Here is a 21,416-nt window from a genome sequence, read left to right on the forward strand (position 1 = left end):
GTGGGCATGTGTTTCGCTTCATTTGAGTTTGTTGTGTTGTTGGGGACTTTTTTGGCATTACCTTTAATCTGTGTTTATTTTGTGTGTGTGCTCTGCCCTCCTGCGTGTGTTCTTGTCCCTAGGCCTGCTGCAAGCGTGCAGCAGCAGACTGCTGCCGGGGGTGGCTGACGGAGGACCTCTCCGGCTCACCCGGAGTGCTTCTTTCTTCGCAGGTTTGTGTGGAATGCTGAGCACAGTGTGACCCACACACAGATTAATAAATCCTGTACAGGTTCTTACGAAAAAAAAAATCCAATTTGGTGCCTCTCTAGAAATCCAAGGGGCTCTTGATATATTAGTTTCAAATGCAGCCAAGTTCATTTTGAAAATTCAGCCAATGAGCCTCTATTGTAAATGTCCTTGCTAATACCCCAGTATAAGCTGATTTTGATCTGAAATGAGCCCCTCGTGTTTCTAAGAGGATTATGTTTTCTGATTTTCCTGGGCCTCTTCTGCTGCTGTGAACTGTTTCTCTTTGCCATGGTATCTTTGATCCATTTATTCACGTGCATCCTTACCTGCACAGTTCCTTCAAAAGTCACTGTAATAAGAGCATGGACATTCTCTCTCTCTCTCTCTCTCTCTCTCTCTCTCTCTCTCTCTCTCTCTTGCATTTATGTGATTTAAACAAAGTTTCTAGATACTTTACAGGTATAATCATTTCGATCTCTCTGGGTATGTAAATTCTGAGATTTAACTAGCATTGCTAACTGAGGCTCTTGAATGTTGTAGCCTGGCATGATTAACAGGTATGAGGTACCTTCATTACTAACATTAAATGTTGTGTTTATGACAAATGGTATTCTTCATTCTGTTCTTTTTTATAGCCTGAAATACGCTAAGTGCCAGTTAACTGACACCCTCCCACCTACTTAGAGTGAGGACAACATGTTTATATACTCTCTTTAAAATTGTGAAAATACACATGCATCAAAAAAAATAGCTGGCAAGTGTAATAATCAGGCAGGGCACAGAGATTCTTATAAAGCTTACTATAGCAACATGTCACCTACCCTGTAGCTCAATAAATATACAGTTTGGATCAATCGGAAGCATTCTTAGGAGTCTGCAGTACTTTTAGAGTGTTTTCTAAAATTCATGCCAGGACGTGAGTTTTTCTAAGTAACTGTACAATAATACTCTGTATGGTTGTACATGGAATAGAAGTGGAGGAAGAAATATTTGAAAATGAATATAAGTGTTTTCCATTTGTGAAGCAAGTGGGTTATAAACAGAAACATTTTTAAAATTTATGAATGGTTTTCAAGTATTTTTCTTCCCTAAGTTGCCTGTAGTTAACTACTGAAACTGATTATAAGTCATTTTGAAAATACAGTACTATTTAAATACTACTAATAATGAGGAAAATGGCTAAAAGTGTTTGCCTGAGAATGTTTGTTCCTTGTATCAACTGCATGAGTAGTTTATTATTCAGCTTTTTAGAGATGAGCATTACTCAGAAAAATTATGTCCTACAATAGGATAATTAAAGGCAGATTGTTACTTAACTGTTTTCTTCTTATTCTCGCCATCATCTTTTCATGTATTTCCTTTTGCTTTCTAGTTCATCTCTGTGTAAACTTACAATCATCAATAGCAGTAGCTACTTTGAAACGGAAAAATTACTGCATTTGTTTTGAAACAACTTCTTTAGAGAGTCCAATAATGTGATTTCCTTTTTCCTTTATCGTAGCACATAGTACTCCAGTTGACATGCCAAGCAGAGGACAGAATGAAGATAGGGACAGTGGCATTGCTCGATCAGGTATTTGTACTTTCTTTTATTGGTTTAGCTAACAGAGTGAACCATCCATAATGGTGAAGTAGTTGGGAAAATAGAAGACAGATAGGCCTCACCTTCCTTTTTATTTATTTTTTTCTTCTCCATATTCTAAGATGGTCTTACATATCTAAAGATCTAAACTTTGATGTTCAGCATGTAGGAGTGATTGTGCAACATGGATGAGCTTCTGCTGATACCCAAACTCGTAAACAACTAATGTACTTTGGGAAATATCTTTATAAAGGGATGTTTCCTTAAATAATTTATACTGGGGGTTTGCTCCCTGAGGACTGAGTATTAATTAGAGGAAGGAAAGTGTCTGTGGAAGTACATCTATCCATGACTGTGGGAAAGCCTGCCAGCCAAATGGACACCCTTTCTTCTGTCCTCAAGTCATGCTGATCTAGATTTTATCTCAGGGACCCTTTCTCTCCTTACTTGAAGCCTTAAACTTTTTTTTTTTGTATCATTAATCTACAGTTACATGAAGGACATTATGTTTACTAGGCTCCCCCCTTCACCAAGTTCCCCCCACATCCCCATTCACAGTCACTGTCCATCAACATAGTAAGATGCTGTAGAATCACTACTTGTCTTCTCTGTGTTGCACAGCCCTCCCCATGCCCCCACCACACTATACATGCTAATCTTAATGCCCCCTTTCTTTTTTTCCTGCCCTTATCCCTCCCTTCCCACCCATCCTCCCCAGCCCCTTTCCCTTTGGTAACTATTAGTCCATTCTTGGGTTCTGTGCTTCTGCTGCTGTTTTGTTCCTTCAGTTTTCCTTTGTTCTTATACTCCACATATGAGTGAAATCATTTGGACTTGTCTTTCTCTGCCTGGCTTATTTCACTGAGCATAATACCCTCTAGCTCCATCCATGTTGTTGCGAATGGTAGGATTTGTTTTTTTCTTATGGCTGAGTAATATTCCATTGTGTATATGTACCACATCTCCTTTATCCATTCATCTACTGATGGACATTTAGATTGCTTCCTTATCTTGGCTATTGTAAATAGTGCAGCAATAAACATAGGGGTGCATCTGTCTTTTTCAAACTGGAGTGCTGCATTCTTGGGGTAAATTCCTAGAAGTGGAATTCCTGGGTCAAATGGTATTTCTATTTTGAGCATTTTGAGGAACCTCCATACTGCTTTCCACAATGGTTGAACTAATTTACATTCCCACCAGCAGTGTAGGAGGGTTCCCCTTTCTCCACAACCTCGCCAACATTTGTTGTTGTTTGTCTTTTGGATGGTAGCCATCCTTACTGGTGTGAGATGATATCTCATTGTGGTTTTAATTTGCATTTCTCTGATGTCAAGCGATGTGGAGCATCTTTTCATGTATCTGTTGGCCATCTGAATTTCTTCTTTAGAGAACTGTCTATTCAACTCCTCTGCCCATTTTTTAATTGGATTATTTGCTTTTTGTTTGTTGAGGTATGTGAGTTCTTTATATATTTTGGATGTCAACCCTTTATCAGATCTGTCATTTACGAATATATTCTCCCATGCTGTAGTATACCTTTTTGTTCTATTGATGGTATCCTTTGCTGTACAGAAGCTTTTCAGCTTGATATAGTCCCATTTGTTCATTTTTGCTTTTGTTTCCCTTGCCTGGGGAGATATGTTCAAGAAGAGGTCACTCATGTTTATGTCTAAGAGGTTTTTGCCTATGTTTTTTTCTAAGACTTCTATGGTTTCATGACTTACATTCAAGTCTTTGATCCATTTCGAATTTACTTTGTGTATGGGGTTAGACAGTGATCCAGTTTCATTCTCTTACATGTAGCTGTCCAGTTTTGCCAGCACCATCTGTTGAAGAGACTGTCATTTCCCCATTGTATGTCTGTGGCCCCTTCATCGAATATTAGTTGACCATATATGTTTGGGTTAATGTTTGGAGTCTCTATTCTGTTCCATTGGTCTGTGGCCCTGTTCTTGTGCCAGTACCAAATTGTCTTGATTACTGTGGCTTTGTAGTAGAGCTTGAAGTTGGGGAGCAAGATCCCCCCCCACTTTATTCTTCCTTCTCAGGATTGCTTTAGCTATTCGGGGTCTTTGGTGTTTCCATATGAATTTTTGAACTATTTGTTCCAGTTCATTGAAGAATGCTGTTGGTAGTTTGATAGGGATTGCATCAAATCTGTATATTGCTTTGGGCAGGATGGCCATTTTGACAATATTAATTCTTCCTAGCCAGGAGCATGGGATGAGTTTCCATTTGTTAGTGACCTCTTTAATTTCTCTTAAGAGTGTCTTACAGTTTTCAGGGTATAGGTCTTTCAGTTCCTTGGTTAGGTTTATTCCTAGGTATTTTATTCTTTTTGATGCTATTGTGAATGGAATTGTCTTCCTGATTTCTCTTTCTATTAGTTTATTGTTATTATATAGGAAAGCCACAGATTTATGTGTGTTAATTTTGTATCCTGCAACTTTGCTGAATTCTGATATTAGCTCTAGTAGTTTTGGAGTGGAGTCTTTAGGGTTTTTTATGTACAATATCATGCCATCTGCAAATAGTGACAGTTTAACTTCTTCTTTACCAATCTGGATTCCTTGTATTTCTTTGTTTTGTTTTATTGCCGTGGCTAGGACCCCCAGTACTATGTTGAATAACAGTGGGGATAGTGGGCATCCCTGTCTTTTTCCTGATCGCAGAGGAAAGGCTTTCAGCTTCTTGCTGTTCAGTATGATGTTGGCTGTGGGTTTATCATATATGGCCTTTATTATGTTGAGGTACTTGCTCTCTATACCCATTTTGTTGAGAGTTTTTATCATGAATGGATGTTGAACTTTGTCAAATGCTTTTTCAGCATCAATGGAGATGATCATGTGGTTTTTGTCCTTCTTTCTGTTGATGTGGTGGATGCTGTTGATGGATTTTCGAATGTTGTACCATCCTTGCATCCCTGGGATGAATCCACTTGGTCATGGTGCATGATCCTTTTGATGTATTTTTGAATTCAGTTTGCTAATATTTTGTTGAGTATTTTTGCATCTACATTCATCAGGGATATTGGTCTGTAGTTTTCTTTTTTGGTGGGGTCTTTGCCTGGTTTTGGTATTAGGGTGATGTTGGCTTCATAGAATGAGTTTGGGAGTATTCCCTCCTCTTCTATTTTTTGGAAAACTTTAAGGAGAATGGGTATTATGTCTTCTCTGTATGTCTGATAAAATTCCGAGGTAAATCCATCTGGCCCAGGGGTTTTGTTCTTTGGTAGTTTTTTGATTACTGCTTCAGTTTCGTTGCTAGTAATTGGTCTGTTTAGATTTTCTGTTTCTTTCTGTGTCAGTCTTGAAAGGTTGTATTTTTCTAGGGAGTTGTCCATTTCTCCTAGGTTTCCCAGCTTGTTAGCATATAGGCTTTCATAGTACTCTCTAATAATTCTTTGTATTTCTGTGGGGTCCATCGTGATTTTTCCTTTCTCGTTTCTGATTCTGTTGATTTGTGCTGACTCTCTTTTCCTCTTAGTAAGTCTGGCTAGAGGCTTATCTATTTTGTTTATTTTCTCAAAGAACCAGCTCTTGGTTTCATTGATTTTTGCTATTGTTTTATTCTTCTCAATGTTTTTTATTTTTTTCTCTGATCTTTATTATGTCCCTCCTTCTGCTGACCTTAGGCCTCATTTGTTCTTCTTTTTCCAATTTCGATATTGTGACATTAGACCATTCATTTGGGATTGTTCTTCCTTCTTTAAATATACCTGGATTGCTATATACTTTCCTCTTAAGACTGCTTTTGCTGCACCCCACAGTAGTTGGGGCTTTGTGTTGTTGTTGTCATTTGTTTCCATATATTGCTGGATCTCCATTTTAATTTGGTTGTTGATCTATTGATTATTTAGGAGCATGTTGTTAAGCCTCCATGTGTTTGTGAGCCTTTTTGCTTTCTTTGTACAATTTATTTCTAGTTTTATGCCTTTGTGGTCTGAAAAGTTGGTTGGTAGGATTTCAATCTTTTGGAATTTACTGAGGCTCTTTTTGTGGCCTAGTATGTATGTGGTCTATTCTGGAGAATGTTCCATGTGCACTTGAGAAGAATGTGTATCCTGTTGCGTTTGGATGTAGAGGTCTGTAGATGTCTATTAGGTCCATCTGTTCTAGTGTGTTGTTCAGTACCTCTGTGTCCTTACTTATTTTCTGTCTGGTGGATCTGTCCTTTGGAGTGAGTGGTGTGTTGAGGTCTCCCAGAATGAATGCATTGCATTCTATTTCCTCCTTTAATTGTTAGTATTTGTTTCACATATGTTGATGCTCCTGTATTGGGTGCATATATATTTATAATGGTTATATCCTCTTGTTGGACTGAACCCTTTATCAATATGTAATCTCCTTCTTTATCTTTTGTTTCTTTATTTTGAAGTCTATTTTGTCTGATACTAGTATTGCAACACCTGCTTTTTTCTCTCTGTTGTTTGCATGAAATATCTTTTTCCATCCCTTGACTTTTAATCTGTGCATGTCTTTGGGTTTGAGGTGAGTCTCTTGTAAGCAGCATATGGATGGGTCTTGCTTTTTTATCCATTCTATTACTCTGAGTCTTTTGATTGGTGCATTCAGTCCATTTACATTTAGGGTGATTATTGAAAGGTATGTACTTATTGCCATTGCAGGCTTTAAATTTGTGGTTACCAAAGGTTCAAGGTTAGTTGAAGCCTTAAACTTTTATAATACTGCTTTTCAGATCTCTTGGTTCCTGCTTTTGTACATGTTTCTGCTTTTGATTTTTGATTTGTGGTTTAGATCCAAGCTGTAAAAAAAGAAGGGTAGTGCACTAAAGATGTGGAACTTGAGGACCTGGAGGTATAGGGCTTTGCCTGATGAATGCATATCAGACACTCAGCCTCACCTTCCACCCAAGATGAGGAGCACCCCTCTGGTTTCACCAGTGATACAAGGCACCTTCACCAGACAGGCCAGCCTGTCGGTGGTCAGGGGGCAAGGGCTGGATCCAAGCCTCAGGTGCCTTTCCTGCTGGCACAGCTCAGAAGAGTCCTTGCATTCCTTCTGCACAGTACCAGAGCCCTTCACCCCACTAGGTGTAACTCTGCCCCCCAAGTTGTTAAATACAATACAGTTTGTTACTGAACCCCACTGGTTTCGTTTATGTATGTCACATAATCATAAAGCACACAGTATTTTATTTATGGTTAAATGCAAACAGTTTATTCATTTTCATCTTCATAATTTTTTTTGTAAAGTTTGGGCAGTGACTCCTTGGTCAGAAATATAATTCCCATTGATTATACCTGTATCATTTTCATTTATAGCAATTTTTGTACAAACATATGGTCTGAGAAGGTAAAGAGCAATTTATGAAGTGCTAGAAGAACTGTTTTATTTTTGTTTATATTTAATAGTACTTGGGATGATTTCCTCCTTCCTTACAGGACACTGTCAGCTTTCTCTATGGCAGGAGTATCTGAATTCTTTGAGTTACACCCATACATCAATTACTCAAAGGCTGTGAGTGTGCACTGAAGATGTCTCAGAGCCCAGCTCCCTGCCCTAGGAGAGCCCAGCTGGGTGGGCCTGGCACTGGGACTGGCTTTGTTGTGGTTGAATTTCCAGGCAAGATGTGGGAACTCCCATGGAACCAAGATCACTCTCAGCGGAAGTTGCCATCTCAGTGGCTGAAGGATTTAATATGTTAGTCTTTGTGTGGTGAAAACCCTTTATCTGCCTGTAAAGACACCTGAGTACCATTCAACTGGGGCCCATTCTGAGCTCCTACAAGGCAGAGTTCCTGTGGTAACCTTCTTTTATTAATTTGTTTATGGCTTTTCTTATTCAGAAAAGATTTAAAGAGATACTGAGGAAAATAACACCAACAAAAACATTGTCAGAAACTTGGCTTTTCCTGGGTAACTTCTAAGTTTGTAATGTAATTGATGTAGATAATTCACATCGTACACATTGACATCTCATTTGTAAAATGAGTTTTCCCTGCCCTTTGAAAAGCAGGAAAGTTGAAGGGCCAACTTTCAGTTAAAGTGGAAAGTCTATAGTAGCCAGATTTAGTGTTTTCTTAGAGAGGAACTTGGGACTGACTGTATGGGGAGGTATCGATCAGGTGTGGTTCTGAGAGCTGGAGAGCACTGGCTTCTGGTCCAGGCAGCCTTTACTTCAGGTCTCCAGTTCCCCTGTGAGGGTGACCTGAAGACATCTTGCTCTCCTTGTTTTCCCCGGTAGATGTGCTCACCCTCATATTCCACCTGCATGCATCTGGAAACTGCTGGAAATCACTGGTCTACTTAAAGACAAGCATGAGCTCTAGGCTTGTGGTGGAGCTGAGTGCTCTGTTAAACTCCTCTTTAGGTTCCTCTCCAAAGATCTCTTCTCACCACCTTATGCCCCCCTTAAACCGTGCAGGGACCAAAGTCCTAGTTCTGAAACAGAATAGGGACTCCAAATGTTGGACTGAATTGGCAGTGGAAGATGTAGAAGAATTAAAGACATGTTTATTCCTTGTTCCTGTAATTTTTAACTTCCTGTTCAAAGAGTTGAGAGATGGAAGGGAATTTTTAAAAACAGATTTTATTTTTTGAAACAGTTTTGTATGGACCCAAAAAAGAGACTGCCCAAGTAACCTGCACCCAGTTTGCTGTCCTTAACAACCTACAGTAGTACCATGCATTTGTTTTAATCAATGAGCCAATATTGATACATTTTATCACTAGCTAAAGTCCACAGTGTGTTTTCAACCCAATATTTCCTTAGTTTTCAACCTAATGTCCATTTTCTGTTCTAGGACCTTAATATAGTCATCCTGTCTCTCTAGGCTGCTCTCGGCTGGGGCAACTTCTCAGACTTACTTTGTTTTTATTATCTTGACAGTTTTGAGAAGAGTTGGTCGAGTGTTTTGTAGAATGCCCACTGTTAGAATTTGTTTTGATGTTTTTCACATGACTAGACTGGAATTAGGGATTTTTCAGAAGAAAGATCACAGAGGTAAAGTGCCATTGATACTGACCTTGATTACCTGGCTGACATTGTATTTGTCAGGTTTCTCCACCATCAAGTTGCTCTTTATTGCTCCTTTACCATAACTTACGAAGGAGGCTACTGCGCACAGCCCACATCTAAGAATGGAGAGTCATGCTCCCCAGCCTTAAGGCTGAGCATCTGTATGAACTACTTGGAATTCTTCTGCAGGGGGCTTGCCTCTTCTCCTTCGCATGTTCATCCATTCATTCAGTCAGTCATTTTTATCAAAATGGAGTCATAGATACTTACTTTATACTTGGGGTTATAACCCAATATGACTTTATTTAGTTGCTAAAATTGTTGCAGCTTTGTCCATAGAAGCCATGGAGTTCTTTCGGTTGGTTCCTGTGTTTTTTTAACATATCCTGACTTCTGTGTGTGTGTGTGTGTGTGTGTGTCTGTGAGAGAGAGAGTGAGAGAGTGAGCACACTTCTTACTTTCTGACACTGCAATATATGCCAGACTTGTTTTGTATATTTCCTACCCCAATCTTAGAATCAGCCATTGCTCATGGCACCCTGTCTTTCTACTGGAGAATGGAATTAGATTCCAAGATCTGGATGTATGCTTGTTGCTTCTCGAGTGGTAATTACTTATAGGTCCTTTCAGCTGACTAGCAAAAAATACAAATTCATGCTGTTTATAAATTGCTGTATGTAACAACTATATCTATATTAAGTCAAATATGAGTTTGTACTGATACCTTTATTATCTATAACCCATTACCATGGATCATTCTGCCTTCCTCCCCTTGTTTAGCTGTGAACTACTCTCTCCAACAGTGAGAAACCTGGTTCTCACTGTCTGCCATCCATTTAATTAATTGTGTCTTTTCAGTATACATGTGGCAGTTACCAGAAATGTTAACTTGTACCCTGGTAGAAAACAACTTTATTAACAAGGGTGTGGTGTTTATGTATAGTTCCTTTTACCTTTAGTCTTACAGATGAACCCTCATTTCCAAAGTTGCTTAGGTCAGAACCTTTTGAGATGGGGGAATTTTTGTAGCTGTATGTACCAAACCAGTACAATCCCTGAAGTCACAGCTGACACCAGTTCATCTTGCAACTGGATTCATGGATGTTACCAAAAATTCTGAATATCACAGGTCAGAGCTGAGGAAGAATTTAAAGTTCATTTTTTTTCCTAGTAGTTTAGTAAAGAAGTGACTTTAGAAAAGCTTTTTTATGCACTTGGTTTTTGTTTTTAAGTCATTGTTTGTGAAGAGAAACTTGTCCCAGGATAAAAAGGACTTTTAAAGGAGACTTTACGGTTGCCCATCTGAAAGAAAGAAACCTGTGGTTCTCTGCCCTCTGCCTTCCTTATGTATCCCTTTCTGCAGGCAGACTTAAAAGGAAGGAATAGATGTAAGACCTTATTTCATGGTCAGCACCAGACTTGTTTTGTTCTGTGCATACTGTGCTCTGAGAATACAAAGAGTCATATGTTTTTGAATTCCCAAGGGAGGTTACTCTGTTGCTAGAGAATTAAATTATTTTGGTGGTTTCCACAGTAAGACCAACTTGATACAGATGAAATTAAGGGAGAGTTAGAATGGTAGCACCAGTTCTAATTAGCCAACCATCCAACTACATTTACTTATTGAATAATAATTTTTTAACCCTGTGTTGCCAGGCTTTACCAGAATTTGGGGTGTTTTAAACAAAGAGTAAAATATAACACCTTCCCTCAGGAAGAGTTGCAGGTAAACCAAGAGTTAAAATACAGTGTGATAAGTACTATATCCTAATGTACTGTGAGAACAAAGAGAAGAAATAAACACCTTTGCCTGGGAAGTCAGAACATGGCCCATAGAAAGGCAATAATTGAAGGTAGAAAAGAACTCCCTCAGAGTTTAGGAAAAGAGCAGTTCTGAAAGTAGTTTGTGCAAGGCTGTAGATGCTAGAGAGTACACCATTAGAGTGTTTGAGCAACAGGACTGCTGGAACATGGGCTGGGAATGTGAGGAAATGTCAGAAAGTAAAGTTATGAAGGGCTAATTTGAATGGTGTTCGTTTCCTTATTCTCTGTGTTACAAGCTATGTAAAGGGGCATTAAAGTACTTATTATGACTAGTAAAATATGTTAGTGCCGAGATTAGAATCAAAATTTGATTTCCTCTCTGTCACTGTAAAAGGTTACTGAGTGACTCAGAAAAACGGGGAGGAACCAAGGACCCCCAGCCAGGTCCTAATGTGGGAAAGCAAGTGGGAGAGGATGACATGAGCCAGTGTAGGGAAAGCAAAAGGCAGGTCTGGGGAAACAGACACTGAGATGATTTTTTCGTTTTAAGTGTCTATAAAGTCTCCAGGTCTAACTTAGAAATAGGAAACTGGTTCTGAAGAGGTAGATTGGAGCAGGAGCTAAAATTTGGAAGTCTTGGGTGCATGAGTAGAGTAAGGTTCAGAGGGCCAGGATCAAGACCAGAGTCACTGAGCATTTGAATCTATCTCCTCAATCCAGATTTAGATTCTCTTCCTCATTAAAACATTCAAGTCATTGACAAGAAAAATCATTTACCCATTCTCTGTGAAACTGCATTTACTGTTACCCTGTTCTTAAAAGTAGTGAAATAAGCAGACATTCAGAATGAGGAAAGCTTTTAATATGTACTTTTAAACATTTTTATTTAGGTGTTTTAAAATGAATCTTCAGGGTAAGACCTATGTATCATCATAGTATTCAAATAGGATGTGTGTTTTGGCCACATTGCAGATACAGGAGGAACCGCACCCAAAACGTGGTTTGGATGTTAAGACAGGTTGTACCACACACACATGAAGAGGATATGAAAAGACTTATGGCTCACATTATGAAACTTTCTGGTGACATCAGGCTGGGCTTCCCAATGTGGCCAGAAAATGACTTGAAAGAAAGGAAAGGAGGTCATCTTGGAGCTTTATGGTGCTTAGAAGGCAGGGTCAGCACGAGGGCTCCTGCACAAAACTGGACCATCCCACCGGCTCCCACTGAGCTTTCCCGGGCTTTCTCATCAGCTTGCTCAGATCTGGGGCAGAAAGGAAAGGAGGGGTGAGGTTGAAGCTTCAAAGCTATCAGTAGTCAAGCATCAAAAAAATGGAGTCAGACTATTTATTACAACATGGGTCACCATTGACTAATGCCAGTCGACATCCCATCTTTTCCTGAGCCCTTCACTGCATTAACTGATGCAGTACTTTGAAGGGAGGTGTAGGAGTTGAGGAGGGTAGTGTTTTGTCTGTGCAGGGGAAGGACGTTACACCCTGTCAACCTTGCATGTATCCATCTAGGCAAAGGCTGTAACTGCCACTTATCTGAGTCTTGGCAGTACAACTTGTGCTTCTCTGGGAATATGAGGAAATGGGAGGCCTGTCAGGCTGCTAGGAGGTCATCTCCCCCTCACTTCTCTGTCTCCTCTGGGAAGTTCTCATGAGACAGTTTCCCATCACCTCCAGGGTTCTGAGGAGAATGGAGCTTTCTGCCCACCTCAGACTAGAGCTGCAGAATATAACACCACATAGCTGTAGTCTAGAATGGTGCCCAGCAGCAGGTTCTCCCACAGCTTGCATTGCAGGCATCTGACCCCTTCTCTGTCGGTGCCGTCCTTGTCGGCATGGGGACAAGGACCCTGGAACTGCCGCCTTTGGCTCATTCCTCTTTTCACTGCCTCTGTAAGTAATAAACTATCCAAATCTAAAAATGTCTTATATCTTTACTGTCAGATTTTACCTCAGGCTTTGCCTTGTCTTACATATATGTGGATTTGGCAGTCTGTAAGGTAGCATGGGCAGAACTCAATTTCTTCATTTCATTGTACTTCTCATATTTCACATCAGACCTTCAGTATTCTCCTGGAATGGATATTTATCTTCTTCAAGTTCATTAATTTGTTGAGCCTTTTGCTTTAACGTTTTCCTTTGTAGATTTGGCATTCTTACATACCTAAGACAAATTAGAATTGAAGGTATTCAGGTTCAGAGACTCACACCACCACCACCAAAAAAAAATTTTTTTTTAAAGGTGAGGGAAGAAAGGGAAAATCCAAAATGCTATATATACAGCTTTGACCACAGGAAACTTTAACAAATTCAGGCTTTGAATTCTCTCTCGAAATTGTTTCTCTAATGGTTTGTTTCTATTTTAATTATCAGGTGAGATAGACATCACTGGCCTTCACATAACCATTTGCTCATTCTTCATGCAGCAACATTTCTTGAGCATCTTATGTGCCAAATATTTTTGTAGGCTATGGAGATCATTGATCAAGTAGACACGATCCCTGACCTTATGGAATTTGTATTCAATTAGACAGAGGTAATGGACAATACAGTGTGGGCAGTTATGTGCCGCTGAGGACAGTAAAACATGTGGGGTGCTCATGGAAGGCCTCTCCAAGAAGATGAGGTTTTCAGCTTGAGTGCCAGTGGTACCCAGCTGTGTAAAGATCAGAGAAAAGAGCATTTTAGGTATGGGAACAGCTAGAGCAAAGATCTAGTGTGGGAACAGGCTTTGGAGATTTGTGTATGAGGAATAGAAAGACAGAATGTAGTGAGGAGAAAGTAGTGCAAGATGAGCCTGGGGAGGGAAGAAGAAGCCTGATCACATTAATGCATTTTTTCTATTTTTTCTTTCAATGAGAGTGTTTCCTAACATACAGAGGACAGATCCTGTCCAAAGTGCAGAAGAGACAGAAGAATAGGAGTTCTCTGCCCTCTCCTTCCCCTGAAAGTCTTCCTGCCAAGTGAGATGTATTTGGCAGGGCCTAAACCTGCCGTTGTAGGCCGGAGTTTGTACTTGCCCTGAACATTTGCTGTAGCCCTGTTCTGCACACAGACCCAAGGGTGCCTGCCACTTGTTTAATATTATAGTCACATTTTTCAGCAGTATCAGTAAGCCAACCTCAAAAGTCTTCCCATGAAGAAATTATAACTGCTTCTGGGTTCTTGACTTTTGTGCTTTCTTTTCCAATGTTTAGATTATTCCTTGTGACTTACTACACTCTGGCTCTTGTAATTCCTTGGGGATTTTTGTTTGTTTCTTCTTCTCCCCTAGAATGTGCGTCCATGAGGGCAGAGATCTACAAACCTTGTCACAGGAACTGCTCTGTCCCCAGCAGCTTGAATCATGCCTGGCATCTAGTAGATCCTCAATGGATATTTGAAATGGGGTAGTGGTTGTATCTGTCCATATATACAAGGAGAAATACTGATAGATTTTTAGAATAATTATTGATATTAATTCAGTTTTTTTCATATGAAATATCTCAGCTACCCTCCCTTACTTGCCCTTTCTGTGAATGGCTCTCATTGGCATTTAAGTCTCAATTTAGATGTCCCATTTTCATAAAGGTATTCTCTGACCACGGATTAAAGAATTTACATTTACTGCCCTCATAAACCTGTGCCCTAATTGCTTAAAGAAAATTATTCTAACTTATTTATATAGAGGTTTTCACAGTGTGAAATCATCTTGTTTATTTATTCCATGAGTGTAAGCTTCTCAAGGGCAGAAACTCTGTCTATGTCCTTTAACTTTGTACTAGGTGTCTGGCATGAAGCCAGGCTCTTAGAAGGTGCTCAGTAAATATTTGTTGAGTGAATGGACTTAAGAGTTTCGGGGCATTATTTAGTCAAATTCAGATTCAGTAGTCAAATCATCAGTACAGTGTTCCTAGTAAACTCTCAAAATAGCAAACATATTTTCAGAGAAACTTAAACATTTATCTTGAACTTGAATGTCACTGGCCAAGAAGAGTCAGCAGTCGGCATTTTAAACCTTTAGACTTATTTTTTCTTTTGCTAATATCTGTAGGAGTAAATGGAATGCTGATTGAAGACTTCTTCCTCAGACAGGAGGTTGGGGTGAAAGAACAGTGTTTTAAATTTGGAAGTTAACCAGGCACAAAATGTTCACCATAACCTGGTGATAGAATTTGGCTAATTTAAATTTTCCTATTAATGCACAAAACTGCAAATGTCTATACGTATTTACATTTTTTTTCTAATTATGAATGTATTCTAAAAATAAAAGTGGTCCTAAAAATATTAAGGAGCATTAGACATAGCACTTTTTAAAAATCTTTTATTTATTTATTATTTTAATTAATTAATTAATTTTGTTGTCATTAATCTACAATTACATGAAGAGTATTATGTTTACTAGGGTCCCCCCTTCACCAAATCCCCCCCACAAACCCCATTACAGTACTGTCCATCAGCGTAGTAAGATGCTGTAGAATCACTACTTGTCGTCTCTGTGTTGCACAGCCCTCCCCATGCCCCCACCACATTATACATGCTAATCGTAATGTCCCCTTTCTTTTTCCCCACCCTTATCCCTCTGTTCCCTCCCTTCCCTCCCTTTGTCCCCAGTCCCTTTCCCTTTGGTAACTGTTAGTCCATTCTTAGGTTCTATGATTCTGCTGCTGTTTTGTTCCTTCAGTCTTTCTTTGTTCCTATAGTCTTTGGGTTTGAGGTGAGTCTCTTGTAAGCAGCATAGAGATGGGTCTTGCTTTTTATCCATTCTGTTATTCTGTGTCTTTTGATTGGTGCATTCAGTCTATTTACATTTAGGGTGATTATTGGAAGATATGTACTTATTGCTATTGCAGGCTTTAGATTCGTGGTTGCCAAAGATTCAAGGTTAGCTTCTTTAGTATCTTACTGCCTAACTTAACTCACTTATTGAGCTATTTTAAACACTGTCTGGTCATTCTTTATTTTTCTCCCTTCTCATTCCTCCTCCTCCATTCTTTATATGTTGGTTGTTTTATTCTGTGCTCTTTTGTGCTTACTTTAACTGCTTTTGTGGGTAGTTGATTTTATTTTTTGCCTTTAGTTAGTATTTGGTTGGTCTGCTTTCTTTGCTGTGATTTTATTTTCTCTGGTGACATCTATTTAGTCTTAGAAGTGCTCCCATCTAGAGCAGTCCCTGTAAGATGTTCTGTAGAGGTGGTTTGTGGGAGGCAAATTCCCTCAACTTTTGCTTGTCTGGGAATTGTTTAATCCCTCCTTCATATTTAAATGATAGTCATGCTGGATACAGTATTCTTGGTTCAAGGCCCTTCTGTTTCATTGCATTAAATATATCATGCCATTCTCTTCTGGCCTGTAACGTTTCTGTTGAGAAGTCTGATAGCCTGATGGGTTTTCCTTTGTAGGTGACCTTTTTCCTCTCTCTGGCTGCCTTTAAAACTCTGTCCTTGTCCTTGTCCTTGACCTTTGCCATTTTAATTATTATGTGTCTTGGTATTGTTCTCCTTGGGTCCTTTCTGTTGGGAGTTCTGTACACTTCCATGGTCTGATCGATTATTTCCTCCCCCAGTTTGGGGAAGTTTTCAGCAATTATTTCTTCAAACACTCTTTCTATCCCTTTCTCTCTCTCTCTTCTTCTTCTGGTACCCCTACAATGTGGATATTGTTCCTTTTAAATTGGTCACACAGTTCTCTTAATATTGTTTCATTTCTGGAGATCCTTTTATCTCTCTCTGCGTCAGCTTCTATGCGTTCCTGTTCTCTGGTTTCTATTCCATCAGTGGCCTCTTGCATCTAATCCATTTTGTTTATAAATCCTTCCAGAGATTGTTTCATTTCTGTAATCTCCCTCCGGACTTCATCCCTTAGCTCTTGCATATTTCTCTGCAGCTCCATCAGCATGGTTATGAGCTTTATTTTTAATTCTTTTTCAGGAAGACTGGTTAGGTCTATCTCCTTCTCAGGGTTTGCCTCTGTGATCTTGGTCTGTATCAATTTCTTGTGCCTTTTCATGGCGATAGATATATTTGTGGGGAGCTGGCACGTGTGTTGGGTAAGAGAAAGTCCCTTCTTGCCAGTTTATGGCCTTCCTCTCCTGGGAGAACAGTGGCCTCTAGTGGCTTGTGCGGGGCAGCTGCATGCAGACGGGGCTTCTGATCTTTCCCGGCCACTTTGGAGTTTATTTAGCTCTGCAGTTGCTGTGGGCGTGCCCTGCCTCAGGCTGCTACTCCAATATGGCGGAGCCACGTTGGAGGGGGAGCAGGCAAGAGGCTGTTTATCATGGTGAGGGGCCTCCGAGCTGTGCTGCAGGGGTTCAGGTGCCCAGAGTTCCCCAGAATTCGCAGCTGCTGGGCTAAGTGTCCCAGAGTGCTTCTGTCCAGCTGTGGGGTCCCTGTCCCTTTAAGACTTTCAAAAAGCACTTGCTTTTCTTTGTCCCGGGTGCACCAGCTGCAGGGACCCACTCACAGGTCTTAGTGTCCTGTTTCCCTAGTTTCTAGCACCCAACTCACGCTCTGTGTGTCTGTGCTCTGGTGTGGATGGCTAGGGCTGGGTGATTAGCAGTCCTGGGCTCTCTCTCCCTCCCTGCTCTGACTCCTCTCCTCCCGCCAGGAGCTGGGGTGAGGGGCGCTCGGGTCCCGCCGGGCCGGGGTTTGTATCTTATCCCCTTCACGAGGCACTGGGTTCTCACAGGTGTGGATGTAGTCTGGATATTGTCCTGTGTCTTCTGGTCTCTCTTTTAGGATTAGTTGTATTTGTTGTATTTTCAAAAATATATATGGTTTTGGGAGGAAATTTCGGCTGCTCTACTCACGCCGCCATCTTGGTTCATATCCCCTAGACATAGCACTTTTAAGGCTGAAACTGAGCCTATAAATAATTTAACTAAAAATTTCACATTGAATAACTGAGGCACCATTGCAGAATTTCTTTATCCGGCTCACAGAGCTAATTGGGGGCACTGCTGGGGCTGGAACCCACCCCACTTAATTCTCATGTAAAAACTCTACAGTATGGGACCTGTAGATGCCAGGCCCCAAAACACAGGGAGGGATTAGCTGGACAGAGCCCACACAGCTCTATTTCTAAACAAGCTTCTCAGGTGATTCAGATGCATACCAGAGCTTACTAGTGCCTCATACTGCACTGCCTTTCAGTCCATGAGCCTAGCCAACCATCAAATGCACTCAATGTTGATGAAACAGATATCTGAACCCACCCTTTTCTCATGAAAACTGCCATTTTGCAGTCTAAAATTAAGCCTGTTCTTGAATTTGAAAGTTGTAACTATTGTTCACTAGAGCATGTGATTGACAATAGTATATATACCACAGTGCTTTGAGATATAAATCTTCTTAAGTAATAATAAAATATTTTTGATAAGGAAATGCTGGATAGCATTAAACCAACACTGTAGCCTAATATTTCATTTGTATGCCATAAAAATTTCTGCTTGGCATTTTATAATGCAGAGAAAAGGAATGTTCTCTTCTGATTTTTTATTATTTTAATTTTTTGCCCCTCCCTGTTCACGTCTCTGTTATAAGTCCTAGGTTCTTTTCATACTTAGCTAATAGAACTAACAACCTTTTAGTACTCTGAAATGTCTCATTTAGCTTACCTTTTTCTGAGAATTGCCAGAGGGAGTATATAGTCAGCATTTATCGTGCAGGGCACTGGGCCAAGTATTTTGCATGTATGATTTGTTTAATCTTCACAGGAACCTTATGAAATAGGTCATTGTTTTTCAAATGTTTCTTTTGTTTACAATCCATGCTAATGAATTTAAGATTATGATCCAGTAACAAACATCTTTATATGGAACAAAAGTTTCATCCATTAATGTAACACTGCAGTATATTCTGTTTTCTTTTTTAAATAATGTTGATTTCAGTCCACTAAATAATTTATCATTCATTAGTGGATTGCAGCTCTCATGAAAAATACTGAAGTGTGGTATACTTTACTGTCCCCACCTTACAGATGAGAAAGCTGGCAGGTTCAGTAGCTGCCGAAGTGTCACGGCTGGTGGATGGCAGCCCTAGGCTTTGAGCAGGGAGCCTGGGCTCTCACTCACCTTACTAGACTGAGTCATACAGCAATACAGACAATCTGCAGAATATGGACCTCATTTTGCTTCTGTGATAGGGGAAAAAAATGTCTGAAATACAAATTCTACCCCTAAATGCTGTCCTCCAATTGCCAATAAGTTGATTTAATCAGCATAAGACTGGGGTGAGCGCCAGGGACCCTGAAGATTTGGGAATAGGGAACAAGGGTCTTCTGTATCTTACACAGGACCTTGAGAACTTGGGAGTGGGGTGGAATGTCTAATTGGGTTTTTTAATTAAGTAATTTTATGAGATTTTGAAGAAAAGCTCTTCTGTCTCTTTAAAATTCTCACAGTTGCCTACTCACTGATATTTGAAAGTGGATTTGGTTTTGGACATTTAAGTCCAGCGTCAAGGCTAAAACTAGGTCAGAACTGATGCAGTCTGCTGAGGCTAGTCACATCTGGGTAACACTTCAGTGAAGAAATGCTGTACTTTCAGTAAATATTTGTTAATTGCCTGTTGTGTTCAGAGCACAGTCCTGGGTACAATTTCCATTGTCCTGTGATTTGCTTCTGACAATGTTGATCAACAATCAGTAAATACTCCATTTCCGTTTTCACTGGACTGAGTGACATTTCAGTGTCTACCCTCAGGAAGTAAAAGGAGAACAAGTCTGTCTCCGTCCATCTGCAAAGTGGCTGTGATTTGAAGGAAACCCTCTGCCAGTCATGAGACGGCCAGTCCCTTCTTGCCATTAGGGAAGTCCGGGCTTGCATGTCAGCTCACACTTACTGACAGCCCAAGTATAGGCATAGAATGTTACGTAGCAGGAAGAAGCAGGGAGTGGCTCGGAAGCAGAAAAGTAATCCAAGCAGAAAATATACTAAGTCTGGAGCTTGCTCTTTCATAGCCCAAGCAGGAGTGGTGGGTGAGGGTGGGGGCTGCTGCAGGGAGGGAGGGTGAGTATTGTATGTTCGGAGTTTGGGGGAAGGAGGGAGAATACTGTGTGGAGGAACTGCTTATTTTCCTAGATTTCAACCCAAAATAGAGAATGAAGAGCAGTCAAGAGGAGGAAATTGTTTGAGGTTCCCACGCAGCAATATCAACAGTTATGTTATGTGGACGATTTTATCAGAAATCTCTAACGTACACTCTGAGTGAATGAATAGTAATTACTTTGCATTTGTAATGTGGGGCTGGAAAATTGGTGCATTTGCTATGTCTGTAATCCCTGTTTCTTTTCATTAGTTTTCCTTTTTAAAGGATGTTTGCTGTCCAAGTCTTAGTAGGAAAGAAGGTGTAGTCTCCCCCTGCTGGATATGTCCTGTAGAACCTGAAAGTTGAGCTTACTTGGCAAGTAATTTTTTTAAGTAGCTGCATGAGGACTTATTTACCTCAGTGTTCAACTTTCGACTTTTCTTCCCCACAGCCTCACTAAGCAGCCTTTTGATTACACCCTTCCCATCGCCAAGCTCCTCTACATCCTCTTCCAGCAGTTACCAGCGCCGCTGGCTTCGAAGTCAGACAACAAGTTTGGAAAATGGCATCATTCCGAGGAGGTGAGGTGCAAGTTGGAAGGTACTAGTACAGGTAGCTTGATTAAACTGGCAGGACACCGTACTCACCTGTTGTCAATGGAAAAGGAGCTGGAACTTTCTGATTAGTTTCAATTTAGCCTAAAAACTTACAAGTTAGAAGTTTTTTGGAAAGAATAAATATAAAAGCTTATATATATATATATATATATAATATATATATATATATATATATATATATATATATTATATATATCCTGGTTTGGATGACACTGAGGAATTGTGCCATGTGTTTGGTGTTAATTTTTTTAAAGTATGCTCTCTGACTTGTTTCCCTTCCAGATGTATCCCTTGTAGGTTAGAAGGATGGAATGAATCTCTTCCTTGGCTGACACTGACACCAATGTGCCTTTTAAAATATATGAACTCAAGGATTGTGATGTACTGTCTTTGTAAAACTTAAATTATTGAACAGTCATGAATAAGTTTATAGAGATGCCATTGAAGTGTTTTTTGCCCTCATTGCAGTTGGTTTGTAGATCTAAAGTTAATTGTGTGAAAAATAATCTTTTAGCTTCTTATGATGTTACATTAGTAGCTTCCAGCCTTTTCTTCCTACAATCGAAAAACTTAAAAAGGAATTAAGATGGGTCATGTAAAATTCATATAAAAATTCATGTAAACTTGTAAATAGGTTGATGTAGTAAGTTGGCTAGTAATCACTGTGTGCAGGGATCTGTGAAGGTGTAAAGATGATTCAGCTACGTGCCTGTGTCTGAGTAGTTTATGGAGTAGTAAGTAGTGGCCAAGACAATATGCACATAAATAATGGCATAAGGATGTTAAATGACAAGTGCTAGGGGAAGGCAGACTTGCTGTCCAAATCTTAGTAGGAAAGAAGGTGTAGTCTCCCCCTGCTGGATATGTCTGGTAGAACCTGAAAGTTGAGCTTGGCAACTAATTTTTTAAGTAGCTGCATGAGGACATATTTACCTCAGTGTTCAACTTTCGACTTTTCTTCCCCACAGCCTCACTAAGTAGCCTTTTGATTACACCTTTCCCATCCCCAAGCTCCTCTACATCCTCTTCTAGCAGTTACCAGCGCCGCTGGTGTCAGGACTCAGAGGAGGGAGAGAGCACTCCCTGGGGCCTCTGGGGGGAACTGGGAAAGAGATGGTGGTGAGAGAACAAGTTGAGAAATGAGGGGTTGGGGCATGTGTGTGGCACATGTCAGGCTGCTTGCCTCTCTCCTCCCATTGTTCTCACAATCCTAGGGAGCTAGG

General features: G+C 40.1%; 1 protein-coding gene across 5 annotated transcripts in view; it reads left to right on the forward strand.

Annotated features, from left to right (window-relative positions):
* The window catches only part of FNIP2 (folliculin interacting protein 2), a 124,153-nt gene that overhangs the window by 58,485 nt on the left and 44,252 nt on the right, over positions 1–21,416 (forward strand). For 3 of the 5 annotated variants that reach the window (XM_036887722.2, XM_036887720.2, XM_036887725.2), the window contains exons 7-9: positions 123–212; positions 1,733–1,804; positions 20,028–20,157. In XM_036887722.2, coding sequence (XP_036743617.2) covers positions 123–212; positions 1,733–1,804; positions 20,028–20,157 — 292 coding nt within the window. The remainder of the gene's footprint in view (positions 1–122; positions 213–1,732; positions 1,805–20,027; positions 20,158–21,416) is intronic. The other 2 variants (XM_036887723.2, XM_036887721.2) reach the window with 1 other exon arrangement.

Source organism: Manis pentadactyla, chromosome 1 (assembly GCF_030020395.1).
Source record: "Manis pentadactyla isolate mManPen7 chromosome 1, mManPen7.hap1, whole genome shotgun sequence".
Classification (NCBI taxonomy): Eukaryota; Metazoa; Chordata; class Mammalia; order Pholidota; family Manidae; genus Manis; species Manis pentadactyla.